At 43.0% G+C, this 19,131-nt stretch overlaps 1 protein-coding gene across 6 annotated transcripts in view; it reads right to left on the bottom strand.

Annotated features, from left to right (window-relative positions):
* The window catches only part of fhod1 (formin homology 2 domain containing 1), a 72,250-nt gene that overhangs the window by 47,608 nt on the left and 5,511 nt on the right, over window positions 1-19,131 (bottom strand). For all 6 annotated transcript variants that reach the window (XM_049598929.1, XM_049598938.1, XM_049598948.1 and 3 more), the window contains exons 2-3: window positions 11,855-11,961; window positions 4,806-4,870 (exon numbers count right to left, since the gene is read on the bottom strand). In XM_049598929.1, the coding sequence (XP_049454886.1) occupies window positions 4,806-4,870; window positions 11,855-11,961 (172 nt within the window). The remainder of the gene's footprint in view (window positions 1-4,805; window positions 4,871-11,854; window positions 11,962-19,131) is intronic.

The raw sequence follows: 19,131 nt of genomic DNA, 5'->3' as shown, positions 1-19,131 counted from the left end.
AACATTGTGTTTGAGGCAACATATTGTCACTTTGCTGCAAAGAAATGGCAGAGATAACAAAGGTTGGCAAACGTTATGCTGAATGATTCAGTGTAAATACTGTAGCACCAAACTAACGGAGAGACACTCTTGGTAAAGATGGTAAAAAGGCCGTTATCCTTTTCTCATATTCTGAGCCAAAAACCTTAACTTCAGTGGCACTTTAACTTGTTGTCTTTGATGGTGACGGCAACCAGATGCGGTTCACAAGCGTACACTGTGACCTGTAAATGTTGGCTTGTAATTTAAGCTTTTCATCGACCTTCTCAACAATAAAATGATGAATATATCCCTCCAATGCGTAGTTTAGGCCCTTTTGGTTACTTCTCAATGACATCTGATCGTTATGTCCCCAAAAATCATCAGTTGCCTCCTGTGAAATGCCACATGTTAACCAACATGAAGTTTCCATGTATCTGCTACATAATAATGTACCAAGGTGACGTATCTGTGGTTTGTAGAAACATACAATGCCAGCAAGTATTCTGGTGACTGTTGGTCTGCAAACACTGATGGACACACACACTCCTGATGGACACACACACTCCTGGTGGACACACACTCTGACACTGTGGACATGTCTACAGTCAGACACCAGGAGGCCATCTGCAACATGAAGCTTCTGACTGTTATAATAACCAGCTGATTTCACAGCAGAGTCTTTACTGTGACATTTAGAGTCCTGACAGCGAGACACGGAACAACAACACCTGCAGACTGCAGCCTCACGTCTGCGGCTGCTGCCATCACATGACAGAGAGGTTACAGCTGCATGTAAAACGTCTGCAGGGGCCCAACGCTGAGGCCCCGTCTATACGTATCCAGATATTTCTGTAAACAGATGTTTTCTCTGTGACGTGTTTTCAGCCACAAACAGGAAGTGAAAATGATCCTTTGATGATCATAATGACATCATAACCATCTTTCACCACAATTTCAATTGTTTGTATCACAGACATGAAAAAGTTGCAAGTATCTATTTTTGACTCAACACTTCCTGTTTCTGTTTCAAAATAAACAGAAACAGAATCCCTTCATTTGTCAACAGGAGGTGTTTTATTGAGACATATTATCAGGACCATGTTGTTGATGACGCAGCAGCTGCACAGCTTCATGAATATGTGGAAACACAGAGGTTGCAGCAGCAACACTGTCTGTGTGAACACTGCACACGTCAGTGTTTGGAGTCGTTTTAGCGTTCTAGTGTGGACAGAGATATTTTGTAAATGAAAGCTCATGTGTACGGAGGAGAAACAAAAATATCTGGACACATATAGACAGGCCTAAGCCAGAGGTCGTATGAACATCATACTTGAGTCTGATCTCAGGTCAGATCTGAACAGCCTGCTGCAGGCTTATACTGTCAGCAACACACCCGACCAATCAGAGGGCTCAGAGAGCTGACATCATATTCAACCAGATCTGCCAGGCTGAGAAATAAATCATGACATCGAACATCATCATCATATTCAGAGCTGAAATAAAATAAATCACAACTGCGTCTACAGGAAATATTCTTAAAGGAATACTCCAACGATTTGGGAGTTATGCCCTTTCTCTATCATTCTCATATTGAGACAACATGATCGATATCTTTTTTGTGTCTGTATGTCCAGTGGCTGGGTCTCAGTGGTTAGCATTGCGGCTTAGCTTAGCAAATACAACTGAAGTCTATAGGGGGTCAGTAGCCTACTCGGTAAAAGTGAACAAACAAACGTTACAGAAACCCTGAAGCTGGCATTTCTGCACGTGCATTTAAAATAAACATGTTTAAACATTAATTCGAAAAAACGAGAGACCTTTTTAGTCATTTTAGAAGAAGTTTGAAACATGGAACTATAGTGTGTCATGTTGTCTCAATATGAAAATGATAGAGAAAGGGCATAACTCCCAAATCGTCGGCGTGTTTCTTCAAACTGAAAACTGATGCACAGTCAGCTGAACACTGATTGACGCACCGTGAATTAATTTACCTGCTCAATAAATACATAAATGTTTATCTACAGTTTCAGTAAAACCCTGCAGCCTGAGATGACGAGATCACCTTCATCTCCACACAGACCGACAGCAGAACAAACACTCTGTTGTTCTCTTACAAAGATTAACGATCACTGATGAACGAAGCTGCTGACAACAAACACTGTCCCATGACTCAGGACCTCAGGGAATAGATTTCCTAACACATTCCTGATAATAACTCTGCAACTCCTCCTCCTCCTCCTCCTCCTCCTTCTCCTCAGTTATCATCAGACAGCTGCAGGACGAGTTCAGACAACAACAGAAACAGGTCATTATTCCTCATAAAGCTGTCTGATCTCTTTCTACGGAAGCCCACTGCACCCAAAAAGAAAAAGAGATTCAGTAAAATAAATCATGTGTCTGAATTCTGGTCAAAGCTGAAGATCAGAAACATCATGAGGAGGTTCAGTGGTTTGTTCAGCTCAGTAGTAATTTGGACTGGATCAATACATTGTGCTGTATCATTATTTCAAGTGATACCTGCTGCAACAATTAGCCGATTAACTGAAGAATTGATTGACAGAAAATTAAGCTGCAACTATTTTGCTGATAAATTGTTTGTTCTGAGTCATTTCTTATGGAAAAAGTCAATATTTTTCATATCAGTGTCTCCACTCTAAGGATTTCATGTCACAACAAAATTAATATTTGTTTGTTTCTTTTTGTTGTTGTTGTTCAATGTTTTAAAGATGAAACAATGAACAGAGAAAATATTCGACAGATTAATCAATAATGGAAACAATCAGTGATATTTATTCAAGGAGTGATCAGAAGTGTTTCTGACCTGCAGACAGTCAGCCTGTTTCCCCTGCTCCCTATGCTAAGCTAGGCTAACTGGCTGCTGGCTAACACACCAAGATATGCAGCAATGTGTGCACAAAGACAAAGAAGAAGAAGAAGACTGTCAGCGGGTAAACAGGACGTAAAAAAACTTGTAAAAAATCAGCTTTGCAAATGTTTCATATCCGACATGTTAGTCAGAGCTCAGAAAGTCTCACGCTGAGTATAAACAGACCGTCTGTTTGTTTGTGAGAGGAGCCCTCTGGGACTTCATCTAATATGTTTATCAAACATCCAGTTTAATGACCCTGAATTATTCTGTACAGGCAGCTCAGCGACTCAGTGCTCTCCTTCAGGACTCAAACTACAGTTCCCACAATGCTTTTCACAGACTAACAAGGCAGACACACGGACCAGAGAGGAAGCAGTCTGACACCGTGAAAAAACAACAACAACAGCTGCTAACAGCTACCAACATCTGCTAACGTCTTTGACAGCTGCTAAGAGCTGCTTACATCTGCTAGCATCTTTAATATCTGCTACTAGCTACTAGCAACTACTAACAATTACTAACATCCTCTAACATCTTTCAACAGCTGCTAGCAGCTACCAACATCTGCTAGCATCTTTAACAGCTGCTGGCATCTGCTAACTACTGGCTGCAACTGACATCTGCTAACATAATTCAACAGCTGCTAACAGCCACTAACATCTGCTAGCATCTTTAACAGCTGCTAACAGCTGCTAACACATGCTAGCATCTTTAACAGCTGCTAACAGCTGCTAACATATGCTAGCATCTTTAACAGCTGCTAACAGCTACTAACATATGCTAGCATCTTTAACAGCTGCTAAGAGCTGCTTACATCTGATAGCATCTTTAACAGCTGCTTACATCTGCTAACTACTGGCTGCAACTGACATCTGCTAACATAATTCAACAGCTGCTAACAGCCACTAACATCTGCTAGCATCTTTAACAGCTGCTAACAGCTACTAACATATGCTAGCATCTTTAACAGCTGCTAACAGCTGCTAACATATGCTAGCATCTTTAACAGCTGCTAACAGCTGCTAACATATGCTAGCATCTTTAACAGCTGCTAACAGCTACTAACATATGCTAGCATCTTTAACAGCTGCTAAGAGCTGCTTACATCTGATAGCATCTTTAACAGTTGCTAACAGCACTAACATCTGCTAGCATCTTTAACAGCTGCTAACAGCCGCTAACATCTGCTAGCATCTTTAACAGCTGCTAAGAGTAAAGTTTTGGTTCCAAACCCTGGAGCTGAGGCCCTCCAGAGGATCTCTAGATAAATCTGAGGGCTCACAAAAACAATTATGTTCAACCAAAACTTTATTTTTTCCGATTTTTCTCTCAATTTTTTTCTGTGATTTTGACCTTGTGAAGCCTCTGAACTGTCTTAAATTAAAACAGTCTGAGAAGGAAACGTGACTCTGACGTCGACATTGAGGACACAAACTGTGACCAGAGGGTTCCTCATGTCAGGAGGAAAAACCATCACTGCTCCTGAATCAGTTTAACAGACTCAATGATTCCATCAATGACACAAAGTTATGAGGAGACTCTGTGTGAACATTTGTGCATCTAGTTTTACCAGATGAGGCAGAAGCATTAGGGAACATCAGAGGAACATTAGGGAACATCAGAGGAACATTAGGGAACATTAGAGGAACATTAAGCTGAGATGTGAATCTACACTCCACACAGTGAGGAGGTGGTTTGTGTTCTCTGAGCAGAGCAAGATGTGTCTGTATGAAAAAGCAGCTCCACAGTCGGAGAGAGGAAATCCTCCCAGCTGACTAACACGACGTCACTGTGGTGAGAGTGTGGACAGAGAGAAAGCGGAAAGTGTCTCCTGACTGAGAGTTTCCTCTGAGTCATCAGTCCTCTGCTGCAGGGAGACCACGGAAAGAAAGAGCAGCGTGAAGGAGATAATTACCCAGGATGGAGTGAACACGGACGGAGAGCTGAGTCCTCAGGATCAGGATGGGCTTCTTCCCTTTACTGTGGACACAATGCAGACAGACACAGAGACAGTTAGAGCAGAGACATCCAGAGACAGAGCAGAGACACACAGAGACATCCAGAGACAGTTAGAACAGAGACACAGAGGCAGTTAGAGCAGAGACACAAAGAGACAGTTAGAGCAGAGACACAGAGACAGTTAGAACAGAGACACAGAGACAGTTAGAACAGAGACACAGAGGCAGTTAGAGCAGAGACACAGAGACAGTTAGAACAGAGACACAGAGACAGTTAGAGCAGAGACACAGAGACAGTTAGAGCAGAGACACAGAGACAGTTAGAGCAGAGACACAGAGACAGTTAGAACAGAGACACAGAGACAGTTAGAACAGAGACACAGAGACAGTTAGAGCAGAGACACAGAGACAGTTAGAGCAGAGACACAGAGACAGTTAGAGCAGAGACATCCAGAGACAGTTAGAACAGAGACACAGAGACAGTTAGAACAGAGACACAGAGACAGTTAGAGCAGAGACACACAGAGACATCCAGGGACATCTCAGGGGGACATTTAGTTCCACACTTATACCTCACAGTGACACTGGAAGCTGACCAGTATGACCAGTACATCCAGTCGTTAAAAAAATTGACTCTTATTATCTGAGGTGCAGAACGATGTGATGGTGAAAAGAAGTTGAGGCTTTTATTTTGGTGATCCACCAACAACATGGCGTCATATGAGTTTTGAGAAAAACAAAGCTGAAGTGAGATGGAATAAAACGGCTAACAGTCCGAGGACACGAAACTTCAGCTGCTCCAACAGCAACTTGAATTCAGTCAGCTCAGCACAAACTCTCCGTTGGATCAGTAAACTTTCTGTTGCTGCTGTTACACATGTCAGACTGTAAAAATAACGGATGTAGCCACCATAACGCCCCCCATAGGTTTGTAGAGTCCTGTTGTGAAGCCTTAAGTTCAGCACTTCAGCTGTCGCCATCTTGTTTTTTTGGAGCAACAAGTGACCATATTTGGGCGAGAGGGTGGAGCTGACTGAGAAGCTGACAACACTATCACACTGGCCCGTCGCAGCATTGTACGGTGTCTGCTCGGATCGTAAGCAACAACAAGTCTCAGATCGATCTGTTTCCATGGAAACTGTACGACAACAACAGCCCAGCCTTTTAGATATTTCCTGTAGGGACGTTAGCACACAGAGTAAAAAGGAAACAGCAGAGGCACTTTATCAACCCGCTGAGTACTGCCATTAGCATCAAGCTAGCAAAGAATGTTCTTTCTTCATAATGGAGGATATAAAGGAATCAAACTCACGGATAGTGTCTGGGCCTTTACTCAGCACAGCTGCATCTCAAACACACACCACATTTATCATTCTGTTCTTAGTTTAATCAAACTCAACACTTCCTGTTTCGGACAAAAAAGACTTTTCTGTTTCCTGTTTCTGTTTCAAATTAAAAGCCCCTTATCATTTCAGCTGAGAGAATCTCTTCATTTTCTAAAAAGGCTTTTATTGTGAAACATTTGCAGGAACTTCCTGTGGAGGATTCAGTGACTTCATGGTTTTCATGCGGTACTTCAAATGTAGCTCCGCCCATTTGGTGACACTTTTTACGTCACTACAGTAACAGCTCAGCTGGAACATGAACAGTCACAGTGTCTGAGGTAATCATGATAATAATAATAATAATAATAATAATAATAATAATAATAACAGAACAAGAATAATCTGATGACATCACACAAGTTGTGAAAGGTGACCACTGATGATTGGTCGTGGACCATTGTGTAGTCTGTCATGTCTGTCAGCCAACTCACGGCACGGTTTTGTGACTCCACAGTCACCTGCTCTGACACAGAGACTGTAGGAACAGACAAATATGTCATGTCGTCTGAACCCATCATCAGAGGACCTGCAGGTTTTGTTTTTATTTTTCAGGAGGGTGACACCTGATTAGACTCCGCCCTCTGTGAGCCCCAGCGATGGGGTCTGAGCTCTACAGCTGCTGCTGAAGGTCTGTCTCTGGAGATTCAGCCCGCTCTCCTCCCAGTAAATCGTCTCCTCTCAGTGGATGGAGGCGGAGGGACGGAGCCGTGTATTTCTGTCTGCAGCTCCTGATCTGTGGGATCTTCTGCAGGAGGATTTAAAGATGAACTCACTGGTTCCTCTCTGTTGTTTCAAAGCTCTGCTGCAGGACGTCTGTACTCAGTCATCTATGTGCTGACGTCAGGGTGGATTTCAGCTGCTCTCTATGATCGTGTGCAGTTGCCCCTGAGTTATTTTAATGATTGACTCACAGCAGATATTTACATACTTTTGGTCTTTGTAGTAATCTCATTCTGTGTTTCAGACTTCTTGATTTAGAGCTGCATATTATTCATTTTGTGTTGCTGCCTGTCTCAGACATTAATGAAAGAGATGTTTTTAGTTTTTCTGGTTAAATAAAGGTTTAATTAAGCAATATCACACAAGAGGGAGCGATGTTGTAAAACACTGACAAACCTGGATGTGTGCTCAGATGGATTCAGCTTCTCCTCTCCCTCATCTTCCTCTGATGACCATTCATAGTTCAATTCAAAACTTATTTTAGGAAATAAATCCATATTTTTGGCTGTTTGACAGTGGATGCATTAATTAGCCTACAACGCAACTGCTGACCTAACTGACACTAACCGTCAGTTTTGATTTGATTGTTGATTGCAATCAGCTGTGAGGTGGAGTGATACATACACAGTGAAATAACCGTGATGTTGTACTCCAATATCATCACGGTTTTACTGTCTCTCGGCCAATCAGATTGCAGGGCCGGAACTCACAAAATAATAAATGAAACAGAGGGATGTTACAGTGCTCATCGGGGTTGAACACTCGTTTGTGTCTCTGCGTGTTTCTCCAACAGATCCAACCTCTCAACGTTCCAGCTGTGACTCTTCTGTAAAGCTGACTCAGGTGTGACGAGGAACACGTCTGGAAGGAACTTCATTAACTCTCTGTGTTTGTATAGTTTTTACTTCCAGTAGTTATTGCAGCTCTTCTTTAACAGTACGACTGTTACAGTCTGCAGCCAATCAGGTCAGACTACTGTTTCATTACATCACATCCTGAACTTTGACCCTCCTACTCACATACCCGTTACCTTGGAGATAAAACACTGAGCTCACCTGACGGAGGTCGACCCTCAGAGCTGTGCTGTTATTTCATAATGTCTGTAGTTTAACAGTGTTTCGTCCTTTTGTTGTTGTTGCTAACATATGTATAATTATAAACAATTAATATTCCTGTTATTACTGTTCGACTGGTCATCAGTTAGTTGAATGTGCTGTCAGCCATCAGTGTGATGATGATGTTAATCAGCGTATCGTCCCCTGTGCAGAGGATTGTGGGTCAGAACAGACAGTGAAGCGTGCTGACTCACAGACTGCAGAATGTGACAGGATGTTGTAGAACATCTTGATATTTTTGGCATTCTGCATCTGACACATTCTGTACTGGGACATGTCAAATCTTTTTCGGTCACACTGAGCAGTCTGTGGGACATTTAGAAACACTCCTCATTCTCTGTCCTCCATCTTTAATTACAGCACGCTCTGAGGTCTGATCTGATCTGTGCAGCAACAACACAGGAAGCTCTCAGCTTCTACACACGACCCAGAGAACTGATCCCAGAACAGCAGGTAGAGACGACTGACACACTCTGAACTGATCTGAGAACAGCTCAGCTTCCACACGAACCTACGCAGACAGACTGTGGCCTGCTGGGATTAGAGTATGGAAAGAACGACAGCACGAGGTATGGAAAGAATGAGAGACAGGCAGTAAGGGAGACAGACAGACAGACAGACAGATACATACACAGCCAGACAGGGACAGACAAAGAGAATCATGCAGACTCAGGGACACTGAGGGAAACCAGAGACAGAGTTTGTGTTCGTCTAAAAAAAGAAACAATTTTGAGATTTTTTTAGCTCATTGTAGCACACACACACACACACACACACACACACACACACACACACACTGACGTGTACAGCCTGTTTTTATACTTGGTCTCTGCTTACAGATACCACACAGTCAGCTGGGAACACACACTCAATAAACTGTGTGTGTGTGTGTGTGTGTGTGTGTGTGTGTGTGTGTGTGTGTTATTTTCCCATCATCCAGTTCACAGTGGAAGTCACTGAAACGTCTTTTCCACCAGATCAGCTCTGGTTCCTGAACCAGCTCCAGTCAGGACTCTCAGATCCTCGATGAGATCTACTGAACCAGTTCTGATCAGATCCAGGATGTGTCATCATCAGAGGACGTCACATGATGCACAACAACAGTAACAGTAACAATAAGTATCAATGACCGATCAATCTCATCACCTGATGACTTTTGTTCTGTTATTACAGATATTGTTTGTACTTGTCACCTGTGGCTCCACAGTGATGCGTTCAAGACCGAGACACCAATTCATCAAACTCCACCGTACAGATCAACGGTAACAACAGAACCATACGTTCTGTAGCCATCTGGTTTTTGCTCTGGCCGTCACGTTGCCATGGAAATGACAGAGCAATATTTGTCGTAATGACCCAGGTGTGCTGTTCTGCTGATCTGAGCGCATTTTAAATGTCTTATTGACCACTCAGATCGCTCAATCAGAACTACCTTTAACTACATTTAAATATTGTACTAGTAAGGTTTGAATGCGGGACTTTCACATGTAATGGAGTACGTTCACATGTAGTGGAGTACCTTCACATGTAGTGGAGTACCTTCACATGTAACAGAGTACTTTCACATGTAATGGAGTACGTTCACATGTAGTGGAGTACGTTCACATGTAGTGGAGTACGTTCATATGTAACAGAGTACTTCCACATGTAGTGGAGTACGTTCATATGTAGTGGAGTATGTTCATATGTAGTGGAGTATTTTCACATGTAACAGAGTACTTTCACATGTAGTGGAGTACGTTCATATGTAGTGGAGTACCTTCACATGTAACAGAGTACTTCCACATGTAGTGGAGTACGTTCATATGTAGTGGAGTATGTTCATATGTAGTGGAGTATTTTCACATGTAACAGAGTACTTTCACATGTAGTGGAGTATGTTCATATGTAGTGGAGTACCTTCACATGTAACAGAGTACTTCCACATGTAGTGGAGTACGTTCATATGTAGTGGAGTATGTTCATATGTAGTGGAGTATTTTCACATGTAACAGAGTACTTTCACATGTAGTGGAGTACCTTCACATGTAACGGAGTACGTTCACATGTAACGGAGTACTTTCACATGTAACAGAGTACCTTCACATGTAGTGGAGTACCTTCACATGTAGTGGAGTACGTTCACATGTAATGGAGTACGTTCACATGTAGTGGAGTACGTTCACATGTAGTGGAGTACGTTCATATGTAGTGGACTACGTTCATATGTAGTGGAGTACGTTCACATGTAGTGGAGTACGCTCACATGTAGTGGAGTACGCTCACATGTTGTGGAGTACGTTCATATGTAGTGGAGTACTTTCACATGTAGTGGAGTACGTTCACATGTAGTGGAGTACGCTCATATGTAGTGGAGTACTTTCACATGTAGTGGAGTACGTTCACATGTAGTGGAGTACTTTCACATGTAGTGGAGTACGCTCACATGTTGTGAAATACGCTCACATGTAGTGGAGTACGTTCACATGTAGTGGAGTACTTTCACATGTAGTGGAGTACTTTCACATGTTGTGGAGTACGCTCACATGTAGTTGAGTACCTCCACTGTAGTGGAGTACGTTCACATGTAGTGGAGTACGCTCACATGTTGTGGAGTACGTTCACATGTAGTGGAGTACGTTCACATGTAGTGGAGTACGCTCACATGTTGTGGAGTACGTTCACATGTAGTGGAGTACGTTCACATGTAGTGGAGTACCTTCACATGTAGTGGAATACGTTCACATGTAGTGGAGTACCTTCACATGTAGTGGAGTACGCTCACATGTTGTGGAGTACGCTCACATGTAGTGGAGTACTTTCACGGAGTGGTATCTAGGGATTGACCGATATGGGTTTTTTAGGGCCAATACCGATACTGATTATTAGTAGTCAGGAAAACTGATAACCGATATTTAGACCTGATATTCATTTGCAGTAAAAATTAAAATTTTGGTGTCAAAATTTAGAATAACACAATTGGGATTAGACTGAATACAACAGTATACTGTTTGTTTGTTTTTGTACTTTACTAAAGGATAATTTTTAAGGTACTTGTACTTTACTTTTCCATTTGATGCTACTTCTGTGGCTGTGGAGCCACACTGAGATACAGACACTGAGATACAGTATGAAGATGGCGTGTTTATCAAGCATCAACAGTGGTGTCTTTAAAACTTCAGCATAGAGGATTTCTTATTGCAACTTAGACATTTTCCGTTGCCTTGCCTTCAAACATCACACTGCTGCTTCACGGACAATCCTCTCTCTCTGTGTGCCTGCATCTACCTTCAGTGTTGATTGGCTGTCACTCACTTGTGCCGTGTAGCCAATCAGTGGGGGCTGTAGGCGGGACATTTGTTACACAGCACAGAGTGGAGACTTCAGGCAGATAGGCAGAGAGAGACGGCTGCATGAGAGCCAAAGGAGCGCGTTTTAATTAAAATAAACGTATTTTAATTAAAATAAACGTATTTTATCGGCTATCGGTGGAAAAAACGGCCGATGCCAATTATCATAAAAATGCTGAATATCGGCTGATATTATCAGCGGTGCCGATTACTGGTTGATCCCTAGTGGTATCAGTACTTTTACTGCAGTGAAGGAGGTGAATACTTCTTCTCCTCCTGACTGTCCCTGTCCCTCAGCTGACAGTGAGACTAAACTCTGTATTTGACAGTCGGTCGTCAGCTCAGTCTGATGTTGGGTGGAGCGTCTCTTTAAACACACACAGCTGAACTGGTCATACTGGGCCGGCTCCGACAGGTGAGACAGAGACAGACAGAGGACAGGCAAAGGTGTTCGTACCTCACGTCTTCATAGAAGCTGTCCAGCTCATCTCTCTGCTCGGCCAGAGACAAGTCCAGGTCCAGGTAGTTTCCATTAGGGGACAACTGAAGGGTGCACTCCTCCAACTGAGGACAGACAGAGAGACATTGTCAGATAACAGACAGACAGACAGACAGACAGACCCAGCATGCAGCTGGGCAACAGAGTCATGGTTAACAGCCTCTGTTATTTTCTCTACATGGTGTTCTATGATTATATGACTAGTTATTAGGAGTGAAAACAGTTACACAACATCAAACTGGCTTTAGTTCAGTAATTTACATTATAAACTTCCTCCAATTAAAAAAGCATTGAACAGTTTTAAATCTATTTAAATACAGTTTTTACTTACGATGTAAATACTGTTCATATATTTTAGTGTTGAAATAATAAATGCTCATCATGCTGATGACTTAAAACTCGGCCCACTGAGTGACCCTGACCTGGTGAACCCACTGGTTGCTCTGGTTGTGAACATTAAATTGTATTACTGTAATTATAGCATTCTCTGAGACAAGAATTTTCCTTTAGGAAAATTAAAGTTCTATTGATTTGAATAAAATTCAACGATTGTTAAAATTCAGAGTCAAAATCTGGTTTGTTGCTGAGTAGGTTAAGGAAATGTAATTTGGTGGTTTGTTGCAAAACTCCCCAAAAAAGGGAGAGAAAATTAAATTGAAAATAAAAATAAAGTTAAAATTAGAAATAAAAGCCAATGTTGCAAAAATCAAGAATATAAATATACTTGAGAATAGAAGTTATAATTAAAATATGAAGATTAAAGAGGAGCACCTATAAGTCAGAGTTAAAATGAAAGATCTGTGTTGTTTGTGCAGGAACGTGCAGAGAGTCACAGTTTGAGGTTTGAAATCAGTGTGCGTTAAATCATAACAATTGAATCAAGTTATTCAGATATGAAAACAGCATCTGGTCTGCACAAATATCTGCATCCAACTGCATCTCTGTCAACTCCACAGGATTAATTAGGGTTACAGCAGTGTGAGATTTCACAATACGATGACCATCTCAGAGGACACTGTAGTATCACAGCATTGATCTCATGATGAGTCAGAATGATCCTTAAAGGAGTGAAAACAGAAGAGTTATTGTTGGTTGAGCTGCATTTTTGTCCAAATCAAAGAAAAGCGATTGCACATGGTGTGATGACTGACAACTTATATATCAAAGTATTCCTTGAAAGCGTTGCATCACTCAAACTGAACGCACGTTATAACATGAACCTTCATGTCTGTGTGACAGAAGGAAACAAGCTCAGCTGGTGTCGTGTCTGACAGTGAAACTGATCCTGGATCAGCTGCTGTAATGAAACATAAACACAACCAACTGAACCTGTTCTGCTGACGAGGTCAGGTTGTTATTTCTACATCAACACCGTCATCATCAAACAACACCGGGAAGAAATATTCAGACATGATTATGTCATGATATCAGTTATGATCAGATCTGAACTGAGGTCATCATATTTCACTGAAGCTGAACCAAAAACTAAAACATAGTTTAGAATCCCTGCAACCACAATCACCGGTTGTATGACTCCACCCACCAACCCCGCTCTGTGGTGGTATGACTTTGTGCCAGATCTAAAGGAATTCCCTCAGAGTGTTCCTGAGATATCACCTCCACAAGGATGGGATGAAGTATGAAACAATAATGGCTCCTGAACTGAAACTAACATTAAAAACTGAACCAAAATCAAAACTATAAAACTCTGCTAACGATTTCCATCACACGTCCTCTGCATGTTACAGACGTCTGATGTGGTGACGGAGTGTCAGAGGGCACAGACAGGAAATCAAACTATGTTCAACACTATGAGGATGATGATGACTTATTATTATGCCTCAGCACAGGAACATGACATCATCTCCTCCCTGACTTCATTCATTGAACGATTTAATGCTCCGCCCTGTCACGACGCTGACGCATCATAGAGATTATCTGACACAAAGTCCGTGAGCGCTCCGTGTTTACAGACCCAAGATTCTTCTTCTGTTTTCACTGTGGGTTTAATGTGAGTCAGAGCTGAAGGAGAAGTAAATGAGGAGAGGAGGTGTGCAGGGAGGGGACGGAGGAGAGGAGGTGTGCAGGGAGGGGACGGAGGAGAGGAGGTGTGCAGGGAGGGGACGGTGTATAATAATGTGGGTGGATCTCTTTAATACGTCTGTCTGTCTCAGCGGTCGTCAAACATCACTTCATGCATCTGTTCATGTCTGTTTATTTTCATATGTTTTGAACTGTCCTCTGACTGTGTGTCGCTGCAGCACATTAATATTCTCATGTCTGACAGTGAAACAGAACAAAACAGAAATGAAAATAATACAAACAGTAACATCAGTGAACACTGAATAAAATCATTTATATTCTGTTTCATGATCTTGTGTCATGTTAATAAGGTGCTCCATGTACGTAAATCAAACACACCCACAGTGTAGCTGTGTGTCCTGCAGGTGTGGCTCAGTGACACATGATCCACTGAGAGTGACCTACATCTCACACACACACACACACACACACACACACACACACACACACACACACACAGTGTCATTCATAGAGACGAGCACAACTACACACCTGTACTACACACCTGTAAGACTAGAACTACACACAAGTCTAATCAGTTCATCACTGAGTCCAAGTGAATTTTTGTGCATAATTTGAAAAAATTGAGATATCACGTCACACGACTGCGACGGAAAGACGGACAAACTGAAGTCATGATGCGTCTGGTCATGGCTATCGCCAACATGGAGTCATAGTAAGTTAGACTCCCTCAAACAGGTCAGCAGAACGTCAGGTTCAGAGGAAGTTTGTGATGAAACACTGTTCATCATTTAATCAGGATGAAGTCTAATAACTCTAAGTCTAACTTCTCAGTTTATTGTTCAGAGCATAGTAAAAAAACACACATCACATTTTTCTCGAGCCAAAAGTGATGTCATCAGGTGTGTTGTTTATGTCACAGATTTTGCCCGTTGCTCCGACACACAACAGTTTTGATTAGTCTGACTAAAACTGGACTTTTAAAATCTCTGTAAACATGTCGGTGTGAGTGAAATGGTCCTGCAGTGAATGTGTCACAGTGGGACTAACACACCCAGATCATGTGACTCCTGCATGTATACAGTCAATCAGACCCAAACTGGCCGAGGCGCTCTGAGCATGCTCCACAGTTTCCGCCCCGGGCTTTGACCCGGAAGTCCAATAGCATTAAATGTGTAAGAGAAGAAGAAGCCGGTAACAACATGGAGAAATCTACATCCAGAGCCGTGACTTTTTGGACGGACCAAATGTACAGAGCTGTAAAGTTGTCCACCATGGTAGCAGTTAGCAGCTAGCTAACCGTAGCTAACTTGTTTGTCCATTGTTTGGTCTGTGACGTAATAGGTCAACAGGAAAAAGGTCCAATACTAACAAGCTGAAAGGGGGCATATCTCCACCTATCGTAGAGGAGTCGCACATACTTGGCTCAATAAATGGATTCCCCTCCCGTGCTTGTATACTGGGACAAGGACAGTAGGCCAGTTAGATGTCCTCGTCCAGCTGGGACTGTAGCTCCACTTCACTGTTTCCATGGAAATGGACTGACTGACAGGTGTAACGAGTGATGGAGGGGAACCAGTATCAATATGCAAACAAATATTTAAGGATGTTTCTGCGTGCATCTAATCTGATGAAGAGAATGTGCTTACACAGATTTAGTTGTGACTCTACAGTTTTGTGGATCCAGCTGCAGGTGGTTTAAACCCAAACCTGATCTTTTCCAAACCACAACCAAGTGGCCTTTGTGCCTGAAGCACATGTGAACCACAGCGTTGTTGAAATGAAAAGTCTGAAGGTATCTGCTTCATAATGATGTTCAAACACAACGTATCTGTGGTTTGTACAAACACTTGTTCTGCAGGCTGGACTCATCAACACGCTCCTGATGTAACGTTCTGTCTGTTGATGTCTGATCAGCTGATGTTATCGTCGTCCTCTGAACAGACGTCCTGCAGGTCGTCTGTGATGCAACACACCTGGTGCTCACCGTCACAATCTGATGATGTCACACGTTTATCTGTCATTAACTCCTCAGTATCTGATCTTTGCAACACGACACACACTCTGTGCAGCCGACATGACGACAGATCAACATTCCTCTCTTTTTTCCTTCGTGCAGTAAACACAGTGTTTGAGTGAAAGTGAGGTCACGTTAGAACGCTTTCTGTCTATTTATAGTCCAGTCCTGCGGCTCAGCTGGCAGCGTCTCGTAGCTCTGAGTCATGGTCAGGTATGAAGCTGGAATCAACGCGGCCACAAAACAACCAGGTCTGATAGTGAGCGGCTGAAAACACACTGCAGAGTATCTGAACCAGCAGAGCTGCATTCTTCTGACAGCAGCAACACCGCCACACACACACTCTGAACACACTCTGAACACACACTCTGAACACACACTCTGAACACACACTCTGGATACACACTCTGGATACACACTCTGGATACACACTCTGGATACATGTACACACTCTAATGAAGCTTGAGTGTGTGTTCCAACACATGACATCATGGTTTAAACTGTTAAAACTCTGTCAAAGGTCGTTCACAGACTTTTTTCTGGAGCTTTTATAAGAAGACTTCAACAGGACGTTAGTGAAGCTCCAGACTCTTTGTCACGCTGTAGGTGTGAAACTTACAGTAACGTACTTCCTGTCAGCACTGACACCTGTCAGGTACTACGAGCCTGCAGATATTACTGAGTGAAGTCCAGAGGTGGAGGGACTCACACCTCTGACTGAAGTTAACTCAGAGCTGGTTGGTGTTCTCACGGCAGCGTTTACAAGCTGACCACATCATGTTGAATCTGTGAAGACACCTCTGTTCTCCTCTCATCATGTCTCCATAGCAAACAAACACGGTAAAAACTTTTGCCTAAAACTTTATGATTTCAGTACAAATGGTCTCGTGCACAGTGGAGCAGCGTGTCTGTGCACGAGACCGGATTTGAACTGTGCCCAAGTGGAGCTCATACTCACGTGTGTGCACATGCTCAGGGCGCGCTACTTGTATGAAGTAGTATTTTAAATCATTATCTTTGGAGTTAAAGTTGTGTTTGATCGCCTGACTGGATCAATGAGACTCTGATTATTCTGCAGCAGTTGTGTGTCAGAGTGTGAACTGATGTGTTCACATAGTTTTGCTGTTGTTAAGGTCGACCTGTTCACTGTGACTCATCAAGAACATTTTGATCCTTTCTGATCCTCTGTTCACCATGGAGACATGAGAGACACCATGGAGACATGGAGACACCATGGAGACATGGAGACACCATGGAGACATGAGAGACACCATGGAGACATGGAGACATGAGAGACACCATGGAGACATGAGAGACACCATGGAGACATGAGAGACACCATGGAGACATGAGAGACAAGTGAAGAGTGAAGAGTTTTCTTCATGAAGTCAACATAACACACGGTGACACACACATGATCACTGTATGTTTGAAGTCATCCTTTAAAGTTCCCCAAGTGTTCGTACGTGTGGAGCAGACTGATCCTTTCAGCTGCTCGAGGTGGAGCCACTTTTATCTGCTTCATATACTGACCTGCACTGGAGCAGCATTTCTCTAGTCTTCTGACCACTCAAAGCACTTTTTACACTACGAGTCACATTCACACATTCACACATTCACACACTGGTGGCCGAGGCTACTTTACAGGGTGCTCCTCAGTAACCACTCACAATCACTCACACACCAATGCAACAGCCACCAGGAGCAAGTTAGCATCAACATGCAGGCTGACGGATCCAACTGCTGATCTCCCAATTAGTGGATGACTGACGATTAATATGTCCCTCTGGGATGTTTAATATCGCGTCACTGTGTCATGTGGAGCTGCCCACATCTGTCGGTCAATGAGCTGCAGTGAAACAGGTGACTGTTCATATGAATCATGTTTAATCTAATGACTTCACACAAACTTACATCTGATGTTAAAATAAAGAAGAATCACATTTTCTCTCCAGCTAACAGCTGCTAGCTCATTAGCATCTCCAGTCTGTCTGCAGCTTTATTTAGCTTGCTGGCTAATGTTAGCATACATTTCCTGTGTTGTTGCACCCCCCCACTGTGACTAAAAATGACTCAGTGGGTGTTTGCCCTCCTGGTGGAGCGAAGCTAACAGTTTCCCCCTGCTTCCAGTCTTTGTGCTAAGCTAGGCTAACATGTCTCAGCTCTGGACAATGAACAATGAGTAAAATGAAACTCATCGTCGGGCCGTTTCCCTGCAGCTGTGTTCAGTTCTTATCAACACGCTGCTGTTAGTATTACATCCGTCCATCCATCCATCCAGCTTATCTCCTGTTTACAGGTCCCACCCTTTTCCTCCATGATCACTCCACTCTGCCCTCAGTGGAGGAGGGGGAGGAGGAGGAGGAGAAAACTGGCTCAGAAAAAGCAGAACACTGCAGAAGAATGAATAAAATGTTTGAGCCTCTGTGTCGGCCTTATCACCTCATTGGATCTCGGCCTGCAGGTCCGGCCCCAGAGCATGATGGGAACAATTAGGGGGTCTGCGGAGGAATGTAATCTGGTGGTGCCGGCGCTCTCTGGTCTTTATCTGATGCCGGAGATTCCAGCGGGGCTCTGAATGCCTCGCAGGAGGCTGGACAGGGATTTAGTCTCCTGTCTTGGCGGCATTTAAACTTTGATCTGAAGCAGGAGCTGAGATGGCGCTGAATAAGAGGCATAAATAAAAATGTTTTTTTATTGGAGAGGATCATCAGAGTCTGAACAGATCTGAGTAACAGTAATAAATAAAGTGGTGTTCCAGCGAGGATCATCAGAGTCTGAACGGGCCGTCAGGTCGCAGCAGGTCTGACAGGAAGCAGAAACATGGAGCTGAGCGTGTTCAAACACAGACTGCTGAGTAATAACGACCTGAGGACACACGAGCTGATGCTCCACTGTGACTTTATCCCAGTCAGTGTAATTCAGCCCCGCTCATATCTGAGGAATGAGTGTGAACGTGAAAAATAACTGATACATAACTGTGGTGTTAAACTGTGACGCTACATTCACTTCCTGGACAAAAACAGTTGCAGCATCAGAAAGAGAGGAGATTCTCAAGTTTCCACAGAGACAGATTTAAACTGAGTCATTACACTGTGCAGGAAGCAGCAACATCACTGTGGACCTTTAATTTGACGGGACACAGCTGTGAGTCCAGCAGCGTTCAGGTTCAAGA

Source organism: Epinephelus fuscoguttatus, linkage group LG2 (genome assembly GCF_011397635.1).
Source record: "Epinephelus fuscoguttatus linkage group LG2, E.fuscoguttatus.final_Chr_v1".
NCBI lineage: Eukaryota > Metazoa > Chordata > Actinopteri > Perciformes > Serranidae > Epinephelus > Epinephelus fuscoguttatus.
Note: the sequence above shows the minus strand (reverse complement) of the source record. Positions and strands in the feature narration are given on the sequence as shown.